Source organism: Chelmon rostratus, chromosome 16 (genome assembly GCF_017976325.1).
Source record: "Chelmon rostratus isolate fCheRos1 chromosome 16, fCheRos1.pri, whole genome shotgun sequence".
NCBI lineage: Eukaryota > Metazoa > Chordata > Actinopteri > Chaetodontiformes > Chaetodontidae > Chelmon > Chelmon rostratus.
Window position 1 is genome coordinate 3,365,354 of NC_055673.1, and position 12,316 is coordinate 3,377,669.

At 40.7% G+C, this 12,316-nt stretch overlaps 2 protein-coding genes across 4 annotated transcripts; both read left to right on the forward strand.

The window, feature by feature from the left end:
- The first annotated feature begins 3,415 nt into the window (after positions 1–3,415).
- LOC121620089 (C-type lectin domain family 6 member A-like) lies at positions 3,416–8,963 on the forward strand. Of its 3 annotated transcripts, XM_041956027.1 has the most exons (7): positions 3,419–3,532; positions 4,023–4,139; positions 4,344–4,433; positions 5,576–5,740; positions 6,860–7,011; positions 7,540–7,664; positions 8,610–8,963. In XM_041956027.1, the coding sequence occupies exons 1-7, from the start codon at positions 3,472–3,474 to the stop codon at positions 8,758–8,760; spliced, it is 861 nt and encodes a 286-aa protein (XP_041811961.1). In that variant the 5' UTR covers positions 3,419–3,471; the 3' UTR covers positions 8,761–8,963. The 3 variants fall into 3 exon arrangements, with proteins under 3 accessions (XP_041811962.1, XP_041811961.1, XP_041811963.1); XM_041956028.1 differs by lacking the exon at positions 4,023–4,139 and having other exon boundaries at positions 3,416–3,532; XM_041956029.1 differs by lacking the exons at positions 4,023–4,139; positions 4,344–4,433 and having other exon boundaries at positions 3,434–3,532.
- A 681-nt stretch (positions 8,964–9,644) lies between these two features.
- On the forward strand, positions 9,645–12,231 carry LOC121619781 (cytochrome c oxidase subunit 6B1-like). The gene is made up of 4 exons (XM_041955671.1): positions 9,645–9,712; positions 10,460–10,582; positions 11,539–11,639; positions 12,068–12,231. Exons 2-4 carry the CDS (start codon positions 10,477–10,479, stop codon positions 12,119–12,121), a joined length of 261 nt encoding a protein of 86 aa, XP_041811605.1. The 5' UTR covers positions 9,645–9,712; positions 10,460–10,476; the 3' UTR covers positions 12,122–12,231.
- Positions 12,232–12,316: the final 85 nt, after the last annotated feature.

Consider the following 12,316-nt stretch of genomic DNA (forward strand, 5'->3'; position numbering starts at 1 on the left):
GGGCTGACGCCGGACCCCAGACACACCCCACATTGTGGACGTCACAAATAGCTGGAAAGTGGTTAAATGTTACTTTGTTGTGGACCAAGGCTGGGAATGATTTCTGTCATTGCTCGCTCTGGTTTTTCTTCCTTTTGGTCTGCAGGAGTTTAATAACACGATCTCAGCCGCGGACGGCAGACGGAGCAAGGAGTTATTTTGCTTTTTTCTATATATTTTTTGCCATTCCCGTTTCGATCTTTCTGCCTTCTCCACCTACACCCTCACTTCTCCGCTCTGACGCTGTCAGCAGGACAAGGCTCCAAAGAGCGCAGAGCTTTGGATTTACCGGCCGTGCGGTCATGACTACGGCTGCTCTGAGAGATCCGCCACACATAATAGGATTTCACTCCATCAGAACAGGTCCAAAGGTTGCTCGTTGCCATTAGCTCGCCTGCACCAGCTTGTTTTGTTCGGTATGCGGGCAACATAAACACCACAGGAGGTGAAAGAGTGGCTAAAAGGCACAGGATCGCTTACAAATGAAGCCACGCGGAGACCCGAACTGATGATTCATGTTTGTTGATGAAGTACAGACGATTGAATATCTGCTCGTGTTTTGTGGAGACAAAGGAATAAAGCTGCTGCAGGACTTTTTTAATGCAGAGAGAGAAGTGGCAGACTGACTTATACTAGTATTTCATATTGAAAACTCTACAACAGGCTTTTTTGTAGAAAGAAAACAAAAAAAGTGTAATCCATGTGTCATGTGTTCCTCATAACCGTTAAATTGCATTTTGTCAGTGCAGAACTAAGTGTGACGTTTTAAATTTGAGATATTCTCTGTCTCTGTAAGTGGATCTGCTTCTCTGTCCGGCCATTACATAACAGCGACACGGCTGAAAGTCAGACACGACACGCCACGGCCAGGAGCCACCTGACTGCGCCGGTGCAGCGCTAACCGCCTCTCAGCGTGTCAGCCGCCGTGATGCCGATGTCTCCTCGGCAACCTGTGGCTTACAGCAGGATTTACCTGTGGACAACTGATCTGATCCTGCCTATTTCTGACCAGCTCAAACCACATGGCAGAGCCAGACGCACACACACACACACACACACACACACACACACTTGCACACGCTCAGAGAGGGTAAAGAGATTAAAAGGGACATTATTGATCTCACACTAACTGTTCGTAGATGCACCTTCATGGTTTTTTTTTAACAAAAGAGGTTTTTGTACACGTAAATGCTATCAGATAGTCTGTTTTTAATTATAACATTTATTATGACATTTCTCATGTTGTAAATCATTTTAATAAGATTAAATGTAATAAGTACATAGCACTTTCTCCCCACTCTTAACCCTGTGTTTGTTTGTAAAGCACATCTTTGGGAGTAAACTGTTTATTTTTTGTTTATTTTAACCCTATCCCCCCCTGAGTTAAACTCAGGTCACCTCCTGTGTTGATAGTAAAAATCTGTTGTTGCCATGGTGATAGAATCTCTCAGCATCAGGACCACATCATCCCGAAAGTGTCGCACTACAGCTGTAAATATCTGCGAAATGTTTCCTCGACTGTAATGCCAAGACGAGCAGCACTTTGAAACCATGCTCCTGTTTTCTCCTTGTGATAGTGGGCCAAATGCACGTGACGCGTCTTTCATATGTTCTTTCTTCTTTCTTCTGTCTCCGTGACATAGACTTCAGTTCAAACACCTGCTACTACCAAACCGTGTAGTTTGTAAGCTGAATGTTGACATAAAACAAAATATGAGATACGACTTTATGCATAAAAACTTGCTTATTCTCGCCTTTGGTGTACATTTTAATATCGACTAGGTTTTTTTTTTTTGTTATGTTTATCCTTGTGTCTTTGGCTGTAAATATATAAAGTGTTTCATTGTGTTCAGTCAACCGCCCCTCCCTCATGTGTAAGCCAAAACTATAAACTGAAATGTAAAACTTGAAAGAGGAAGAAAATGCACTACAAGATGTCAAATATTTGTAAATATGTCAGGATTTTGAATAAAACTATTTAAAATATTTTATGAATTCAAACAGAAGTACAAACTCGTTTCTTTGAACAGTTTGCTCATTATCTGGTACGCACATTGTTTTAAATATCAGTTCAGCAGTAGAGCTCCAGTGGAAGTGACCAACCAACAAATATTTCTTGAGCATCTTCTGTTGCAGAAATGCAACAAAATAAGAGACGCTGAGTTATCCTTTTAGCATTCAAACAAACCCACAAGTCCTCCAAATTAAATCACCAAATACATCGTTTGTCCATGCATGTGTTTATGAGCCGATGCCCCTCTCTCAGCAGGACGACATCGTTCGTCTGTCCCTTCCAAAACCTATACAAGTCACTTTTGAAAAAGCAACTTGGTTAGATTTAGATAAACATTGTGGTTTTGGGTTCTTGTCATGGTCACACAGAACTCAAACATGTGGCTAAGGTTAGGGAACGAGGGTGTTTAACTTCAGTATTCTGTTGACTCATCCATCCTGACCCTGAGCTGATTTTGGTGTTCTATAACATCACCTGACTTCATCCTGCGCTCCTGTTATACTGACTGCAGCCACTAGAGGGCATACACATGTGTCATTTAAAACACTGATGCTGTCGTTGTTTTTTGAGGACGGTCCCTAACAAAGAGTGGGCTGACAGATTTCATTAGTTTTTTAACGCGTAAGACTAAAGAGGATCATCCACAGTGTTACCTGCAGCAGTAATACTGAACTCACAATCAAATCTTCCACATTACGCAACAGGCAGCCATACGCTGTTACCTGTTCTCCTTTGCGACAATTTATATCTACCTCTATAGAAGATTTAGTCCTAATAGCCCCTCAAACATCACCTCTGGTTTATCTCTTCCTGCTCTGACCCTACGTGGCCTCACATACCACAACTAAGAGTGGTCAACATTTTAAACATCAGTTTACCCTTGATCATGCTTCATCTGATATATATTTGATATTCGATTGATCTGATCATGTACCACAAGAGGTCATTAGAGGAGCAATAAAAGCAATAGATAGTAAGAAAAACAGGAAATGATGTCTTAAAGACTGGGCCTTTCAGAAACAAATGAGGTGTAGCTGCGGTGCAGGTATAGTGCAGGTGTGAATGTCTCTGTATTGCACTGATGACTTACAGTATTCACCAACAGCATCTTTAAATATCATTAAAACGAGGGATACGTGGCGACGGGGACGTCCACGGCGGCTGTAAGTGCCCATGAGCTGCTGTACTCCTCGGCTTGTTTGGATATCAGTCCTGCTTTGCATGCAGCTGCAGAGAAGCCAGTGTTCTCATGTGAGATATGAATCTACATTACACACTCACCTGAGGAAAGCTGGGCTGTTCATTCGTACCTGCTTTAGTGTGGCTGTTAAAGCAGCAAAGAAGGGCAGGGAGAAACTGCTAACATTCATGCAGCTGTTACGAAACAAACCTTCATTCCTGTTGCAACTGATGAAACCATGGGAGTGAACAACGGATCGGCTCTGCTGGAAGAACAACAGGAAGCATCTACGGACAAAAGTATTTTTCTTTTCTTGCACACGTTTCTTGCTGCAGCCACATGTGTGCATTTAAGCTTTAAACTCTTCTAATTTTAATTTTAAAATCATGATCTTTGCAGAATTCAAGTGCGCGAGGTGGATTTTTTGAGTGCTTGCAGTTTCTGGTTTTATATTTGATGCTGTTTTATTTTAAAATAATTGCTTGCATGGACTGAGTGAGGTGGGTTTTACTCATTAGCTGGTGGTTATATTAATGAGCTGCTCTTTCTGCTTCAGGATTCAGTGAATAGTCGAAAGCTTCAGCTCTAAACAACAAAAACAGCCATAGAAACGGCTGGCAGTATTTTTTCCTCTCTTCTCCAGTGATGTTTGGCCATGCAGATAGCTTCAGCTTTATTTGCTGAGGTTTTCAGAGGTGCCACTTCCCCTACAGCTCAAGTGAATTTTATTAGTTGTGTTCAAAGCACCAGAGTGACATTTGAAAACTGAACACAAATGTTTCTTTCCAGAAACGATATCCCAGTTACTTAAGATAATCTACAAACCTCGCTGCGCGGCGGCTGAAGTCTCTCTGACACTTCAGCAAATAAAACCGAAACTATCAGCATGTCTGGATTCCATCAGAGGTGAGTGGGGGAAACAGTCTGCAGGTGTATGAGGTACACCTGCAGACATACAGCTTTTCAATACAGTGCAGTCCAGTGTAACAACACCACCGCCTTCAGTCCGGATTCACTGCTGGCCTCTTGGACTGATTCGGCTGATCTGAGCCTTCGTGTGAACTGTGTGTAAAACTGTTTTTTTTTTTTTTTGTCTTTGTTGCATCTCAGGTTGCTTCAGTCAGTACAGACATCTGGCTCATTACTTCTCTCTGCTCTGCTTTCTGCTCGTCATCATCACTCTGCTGCAGACTTTCTGCTGTGAGTCCTTCATGACACTTTGATACTGACCCGTCAGCGGAAACAGGTGCACGTTTTTGTTATTCATGCACGTCTTTGATCAACTCAGTCTCATTCCCAGAGTAAACTGAATGAGCTGTACTTCAAAATGCATCCAGCGACAAGAAACACATACAGAAGAATTTACTGTAACAGTGACAAAAAGAAAAGAGAGGAAAAATAAATATATATAGAGAGGTATTTATTTCATTTATTTCATTTATATTAAACTTAATTTACAGTACAAATTAAGTAAGTATTACAGTAATTTATAATATAATTAAAGAACAGGTAGCGAACATTACATTAACACTAATTAAGGGTGTTATTCTATATCTTGTTGTTATAAATCCAATGAAAAGAACAAATCAAGCAGTGTGTTGCTCTGTCTCACAGCTCCGAACCCACTGCTTCCTCCTGAACACATAAATCTTTAAAAATTACTCCCAATTATGTAGTTTTATGTTTTTTTAAAGGCTCAGTGATGTCCTAAAACAGCTGCTCACTGTAGATTTTAGTTTTACTCACTCAGTGTGGAGGACAGGACGCATTTGTTTGGGACTATTTTCAGCGGCGGATTAATCCACGTAGTGAGTGTTGGTGGCAGCAGGACGGCGTGTGTGGGACTGAGTCAAACCAAACTACAGTGTGTGTGTTCACGGTGATGAAGGAACATGTCAGCCAGAGCAACAGTGAGGCTCAGTGATGTGTTTCCTCTGGAGCAGAGAGGAGGGGGGGTCAGGAAACACTTCCCATTGCTTCATTGCTGGTTTTGGTCTCTTCACTGGGTTTGTTGACAGAAAGGATTTTGAAAATGGTCCTTTTAAAAACTAAAACTTGACATCAGCTGTGAACTGATCATGTGTTTCGTCTTTGCTTTTAAAAATCCAGAATATTCTTCGCTGTCATGCCAGCAGCTGTCAGTGTGTCAGAAATGGAGACGCCATTCTTTCATTCTTTATTTAGACTGAATGTCTTCATTTGAAGGTTTGCAGAGAGGATTAACTCTTTATGTTTCCAGTGAATCAGGCTGCTTTGTTTCCCCCCTGTATCCATGGAAACGTGTGATGAGACATTGTGTATGTAATTTTCTGTCTCTCTGGTGTGTGTGTTTGGTGTCACAGTGGTTCAGATCACCTTTTTGTTCCAGTCGCAGTCGAGCCTGCAGGAAACCAAACTGAGAGATCTGACAAACCGGCTGGAGAAGCTCAACCAGTCGTACCGCCTCCTGTTCTCCCAGTATCCAGCTCTGAACCAGTACTGCCCGGTCAGCAACTCCACCACCGGTGGTAAGCGCCGTGTGCTCTTTGATGAGGACCCTGGCTTTAGAACGTGAGAGTAGGGACCTTTTTTGGAAATGAGGTCCTTGCTTGTATGATGGTTGAGAGTTGGGGTGTGAAGGTTCAGATTATGGTTAAGAGCTACCGAATGCATTTTGTCAGAAAAAGCTCTCGCATGTTTAGTGTTCAGTTAAATATAAAGATATCAACCTGCCTGTCACAGATATAAAAGAAGTTCCTTTCTGACTGCAGCAGAAAGTTCAATTTTCGTTCTTTTATATTTTATTCATGACAACACACCACGAGTGGCAGCTTCCAGGTCTGCAACCGGCTGTCAGCAAAACTCCTCTTAAAAATTAAACTTTACATGATTAAATGCAAATTAGATGCACAAAGCATTGTTAACTTCTGCACATATCTGCAGATCTATATGAACACTTTCTTGTTTTACCTCTTTTTCACTTTGTCAAAGAAAGACAGAAAGAAACAAAGTTCCATAAAAGTACAAGGATGAGCGCAGACACTGAAAACCTGAGAATCAGTTTGCTATTTTTTTGTCAGTATTGACTCTGCAGAGTCCAGCACCCATCTACATTGAACACAAGGACTTATTTGCAAAAAACCGTTTGACCAGCAGCTCTGATTTGCATAGCGATTTGCAAACGTACACAAACCAGAAGCAGCTCAAGCATGACCACATCAGCTGTGCATTTTGAATTCAGACAACAGGAGCTCTGTCTGCTTTTCTCTGTCCACTGCAGCGGACTTCAAGCATGCATTGCATTGCATCATGTATTCTCCATTCACCCCTAAAGTGATGATGGAATTTGCACTTGTACACACACATTAATTAACATGTTCGAAACAAAAATCATAACACTTGGACATGATTTTAGTTTTGTTTTCATGGCTTTTTTTTATGAAATGAGTTTATGATTTTCTCATTCTTGCATGAAAGGGCACGAAGCAGTCATATAAGGATGTTTTCACAGCTGGAAAAACACGTCACTGCTGAAAACTGACCCAGTCTTGGCATTTCTGTCGTGAAAAGGTCATTCGGAGCTTGAAGCTGATTAAAACCAGCACTGAGGATAAGTTATTTCTTCCATTTTTGTTTTTTAAACCCAGAGAGAGTGTGCAGTCCATGTCCAGCCGACTGGACGCCTCAGGGAGAGAAATGTTTCCTGTTCAGTCAGGACAGGGCCGACTGGATCAGCAGCCAGTACCGCTGCATGGCACTGGGGGGCGCTGTGGCTACAGTCAGGACAGAGGAGGAGCAGGTGAACACACACACACACACACACACACACACACACACACACACACTTTGACATTTCCCATATTTCACCCATGAAGTTATAATAAGTGTGTTTATAATCCATCATATCACACATAACATCACTGGAAACTGAAACTCTGAGTTCTTTTCTTAGCATTTACGTGTCTTACATAGAATAATATATTCTGCATCTGTCCAGTTGTAAACAGTTGAAATGCTTTCACTGAAATATCAGCTGTAAGATCACACATTTCAAAGTGCACGCACACACACGCACACACACCATCAGAGTGAGGAGTTAAGAATAGATTTAAGACCTCTATGAAATATGGGGACGTCTGCAGGACCAGTCGCTGCTTGAGGTCATCTGAGGTTTTGTCTTTCACTGTTTTACTGTAACGTAGTTTATGTCCTCAATGTTGTTCCTAATGAAAGTGTGTGTGTGTGTGTCTGTGTGTGTGTGTGAGAGAGAGAGAGATGATTTCTGGAGATAAGAGAGAAATGACAGAACTGATGACTTCCTCCTCAGGAGTTTCTGTGGAAAAGGGCCCAGAGTCTGAGCCAGGGAGACTCGTACTGGCTCGGCCTGAGGAGCAATGGTGGTGACGGGGGCTGGCAGTGGAGCGACGGCTCCCTGGTGAAGAAGGGACCAGAGTGAGTAATGACAGGGAGGAAGAGGAGGAGGAGGAGGAGGAGGAGGAGGGTTGAATAGGGACAAACGGGGTTCCTGAGGTGACAAACCACTGACACTGATCTCTATTCCTGCAGCCTCAGGGTCTGGTCACACGTTGCTGGTCGTGAGGACACACAAGTTTGGAAAACTGAGACGAGTGATTCCATGAGGAGATATTAAAGTAGACGAGTGAAATGTTTGTAGTGTGAAGAGAAAAATGCACTGAATCAGCCCAGCCATAAACTTCCCCCATGATTTAAATATAAAAATGAATAAATAAGACAAGAAAATAAAGAATGAGGAGGTCAGAATATGAAAGGCAACAACAAGGAACATGTCTGAGAGGACAAACAAACAACAGTAGACTTAAAGTGGGCAGCATTAAACATCTTCTTCACTGTGTTTGTTTCAATATCATGCAGTTAAACATTAAAAATTATCCAGATTAGAACATTTAACTTTTTTTCTAATCTAACTGTTTTCATTTTCCGCAGCAAAACTATTATTTTCATTTTAGATTTAGGTTTTTGTCCGTCGCTGATTTTTTATAGTTATAGTGAATTTATTTGGATCAGATTTTAAGTCAGTTATTATTATTAAGTTAGTTACTGTGCTTCTCTCTTATTTTCCTTTTAAAGGAATTTTCTTAGCTAACAACCACATAGAGTCTGCACATTAACGACAACTCAAGCATTTCACTAATAAAGTAAATTTAAAGCTCAGCTGAGATCATACTATCGACCAATGGAGTTACAGTATCTGTACGTCCTCTTTGGATCCACTGCGATTACATTTGCCTCAATGGGAGTGGACTGAAAGACAGTGGGAGGCTGTTTTAATTTGATGATGTATTTTCATATGGAGGAGTAGTGGTAGCCATGGTTACAGATGAAAGACCATTTTTTTCCCTCTCTGCATCTCTGCAGGTTTTGGCAACGTGAGCCTGATAATACAGACAGCAGGGAGCTGTGTGGTCGACTCACCCCAGGAGACAACCACAGGATGAGCTGGTTCACCTCCAGATGTTCCAGCCAGCTGAGGAGGATCTGTGAGAGGAGACAAGCTGCGCTTCAGTGAGAGGAAAGGAAAGGAAAGGAAAGGAAAGGAAAGGAAAGGAAAGGAAAGGATAGAAAAGGAAAGGAACCAACAATAATTACAAAGAAGCACAACAAAACCCGATTTGTATGAAGAAAATACAAAACTAAGCAACTAATATAAGCCTCTGTGTGCTGTTGATTTATATGTATTAGCTGTTCTATCAATAATTATTATTAAAATAAAATAAGTGACTGACAAAAAAAATGTATTTATGTGTTTGTTCATGCATTTGTTCAACTTCACTGATTCTTATTCAAACTCCACTGAGGATCATAAATATTTAATTAACCCTTCTGGACATTAGTCTCTCTATGTTTCAATTTACCATTTTTAATTTTCAAAAGAAACAAAAATGTTATTAGAGATACAGATAAACAGCAAAACATTTTTTTTAATGGGAATGCATTAAAAAGTAACATATAAGCAATCTAAGTGATGAGGCCATGCTGTATACTTGGAACCAATTACCTTGATTATACAAAAAATAATCATATTCAAGCACACTTGTTAGCTTTTTCCAGAGCTTTCAACCACATTTATTTGTTTTTAGTGAACCTTATGTCAAGGTTTTCTGTCAGACTCCTATTTTCAAGGTCAAGAATGAACTTTAACTCTCAGTATTTTAGCAGATATGATATATAACTTCTTCTTCTTCTCTTTTTTCTTCTTTTTTTGCATTACTCGATACACGATGTGAATGTGTGTGTTTAGCCATTTTGTGATAGCATTAAGGCTACATGATCATTAGATTGTCGACTTCTCTGCAGCGCCATCATCTTTGGCAGCTGTTGTACCTCCTTGTTATGTCCAGCAGGTGGCGGTGCTGTCTTTCGGACATTGCCTGAAGCTTCATTTCCGTTTCCCGACATGCACTGCAGCCCTCAGCCTAGAGGACGTTGAGTACGATTATAGCGGAATTTCTCTGTGAAAGGTAAACGGTTTTTCTTAAGAATACAATGCTTCTGCTTCATCAGTACGCTGTTTATATTTGGCTTTAAATTTATTAATCTTACTCATTTATGTTTTTTATCTCTGACAAACAGGTTAAATGTAAAAAGCGTAACGTTACACTATATTATTAGCATACGTCCCATGGCTGTTGACCGGCTTAAGGTTAACTTAGCCTATCTTTATCCCTAAAGATGAGCGTCAGTGAACAGGTTTAGAAGGGTTATTAATTTCAGTAATCGGTATTTTTGCATCGGTGCTCATTTTATCCTTCATAAGCAGCGAAACATTCGCTGTCACTGAACAGTTCCCGACTCCTGGCTAAGGTTCGGCTAACGTTAGCCGAACATGCTTCTGTCAAACCAAATGCTACCTTTAGCTTTTGTGTGAGATACGTGATATGTCGAACTCCATTTGGAAACGGCGGTATTAACCCTTTTTCCTGTGTAGTTGCAAGACGCACATATCTCTGAGGGCAATCTCAGCTCTCCTACCAGTTAGTAAAGTAATCTGGTAAATTCGGCACAACACAGTTACCAAAACCAGTTTAAACTGAGCAAACGTTGGTGCTCATTGCTGTTCACTGCCCTATACAGTGCGAGATAAAAAAAAAAAAAAATGAAATAAAATAAAAAGTCCTCTCCTGTAGTGCAGATCCGCTGTCTTTCTAGTGTGTGTAGTCAGTGTGATCTCAGTTCAGAGATGCTCACATGCTGTTGGTCACCTGCAGATATCCACCAGCTGAAGATGTCTGACCAGATCGAGGAGAAGATCAAGAGCTACAGGACGGCTCCATTCGACGCCCGCTTCCCAAACACTAACCAGACCCGCAACTGTTACCAGAACTATCTGGGTAAACAAAACAACCTGCTTCACTCAGTTTACCTCACATCGATCTAGTGAATAAAGTCTAGACCCTTGTTACACATTGATGTGATCCCTCAGGTGGTGTTTTTCAGGTTACAGGTATTGCCACTGATGTGGATATCTTTGTGTCAGACCAGTTCCCTCGTTTCCTCTCATGCTGATTTCAACCTGAACTGAAATAGAGTGCGTCAAGGCCTTTAGTTTCTATTCTCACTCGCTTGCTTTTTTTCTCTTTCTTAATTTCTTTTATCTATTTATAAAGACAACCCACATTAATCAGCATTTCTGTAAATGTGTCAGTGTTAGCCAGCTGGCTAATTTTTAACTGCAGTCCTTTGACGAGATGTTTTGCAACCAGTGAGGTGATGCCTGAAATTAACGCACAAAAGACAGAAAAAGATCAATAAAATGAGCATTCAGTCTCAAGTCAGTGCAGAAGCTGTGTAGAGGAACAGGAAGCAGCAAAACATTACTGTGTAATACAGCAGCAACTGAGCATTTCAAATATTGTCCTTCTTCTATTAAACTACTACTGAAAGTTTATTCTTCTTAGCAGGAAGTGAAGGTTTTAAACCCAGATATTTTGTCTTAGTACCAAAATTTAATTTGATTAAACATTTTATACCTTCATAAATATCATATATTTAATTTAATATAATTTAAAAAGTAGTGTGGTGGGGTAAGAACTGGTCTCTACACAGACATGGAGACTAAGCTGAAGTCTAATATGATGTGATTGCAAAGTATGTTATTTTTTTATACTTCAGTGAATGTTTCATATGAGATTAAATCGTCTTACAAACTGTATTTCAGCTACAGAAGTGTTGATTCTTTGGACTTAACCACTAGTGGCTCGCTCTGATTAGCAGCCATGTCAGGGGTCACTGCTGGCTGTTTACTTCCTGCTCTGACGTCTCGTTTTTCTTTCTGTGTTCTCTGCAGATTTCCACAGATGTAACAAAGCTCTGTCTGCCAAAGACCAGGACACAGCTCCCTGCGACTGGTACATGAGGGTCTACAAGAGCCTCTGTCCCATCAGCTGGGTAAGCTGCACCAAATGCATGTTGACACCAGGGACCTAAACACTCCATTTAGATCTGTATCCAGATAATTTAAATGATCCAACCATGCTTTTGTGTTTCCTCCTGGTATTTTTAATGAATTATGATGAGTGACGGGTGTAAATGGGGTCATAAAGATCCACATGAGCGAATCAACACCTAATTTCTCATCCACATTGTACATTTTTACTGTTTTCATTATTATGTACAACTCTCTGTCTCAAGAAATAATAACTTTACATGCTTTTTTTCTCTTCATATGTCATTTAAGCCATGATCATGAACCTAAGCACATTTTATCATCTGTCTATAGAAATCCTTGTTACATTATGTCAGGTATTTATTACCAGTTTTTCCCTTAAACATGGCATCTTGGTCCTGCTTTGACTTTGTCTTTGTCTCTCTTAAAGGTTCAGAAATGGGACGAGCAGCTGGAGTCGGGATCTTTCCCCGGAAAGATCTGAGCGGACCCATTCCTCTCCATCCCTCTAAACCTTTCTTCATCCTACTATCTTAATGTGAAGCATCTGCTCTTTCTGTACAAAAACGACTGAATATATAATGTTACTGTGAACACTGTTGTACTTGTCGTCCTTAGTCAGCTTCAAACATGACCCGAAAATATGAAAAGTAGAGCCTTGAACACGTGCATTAAATCT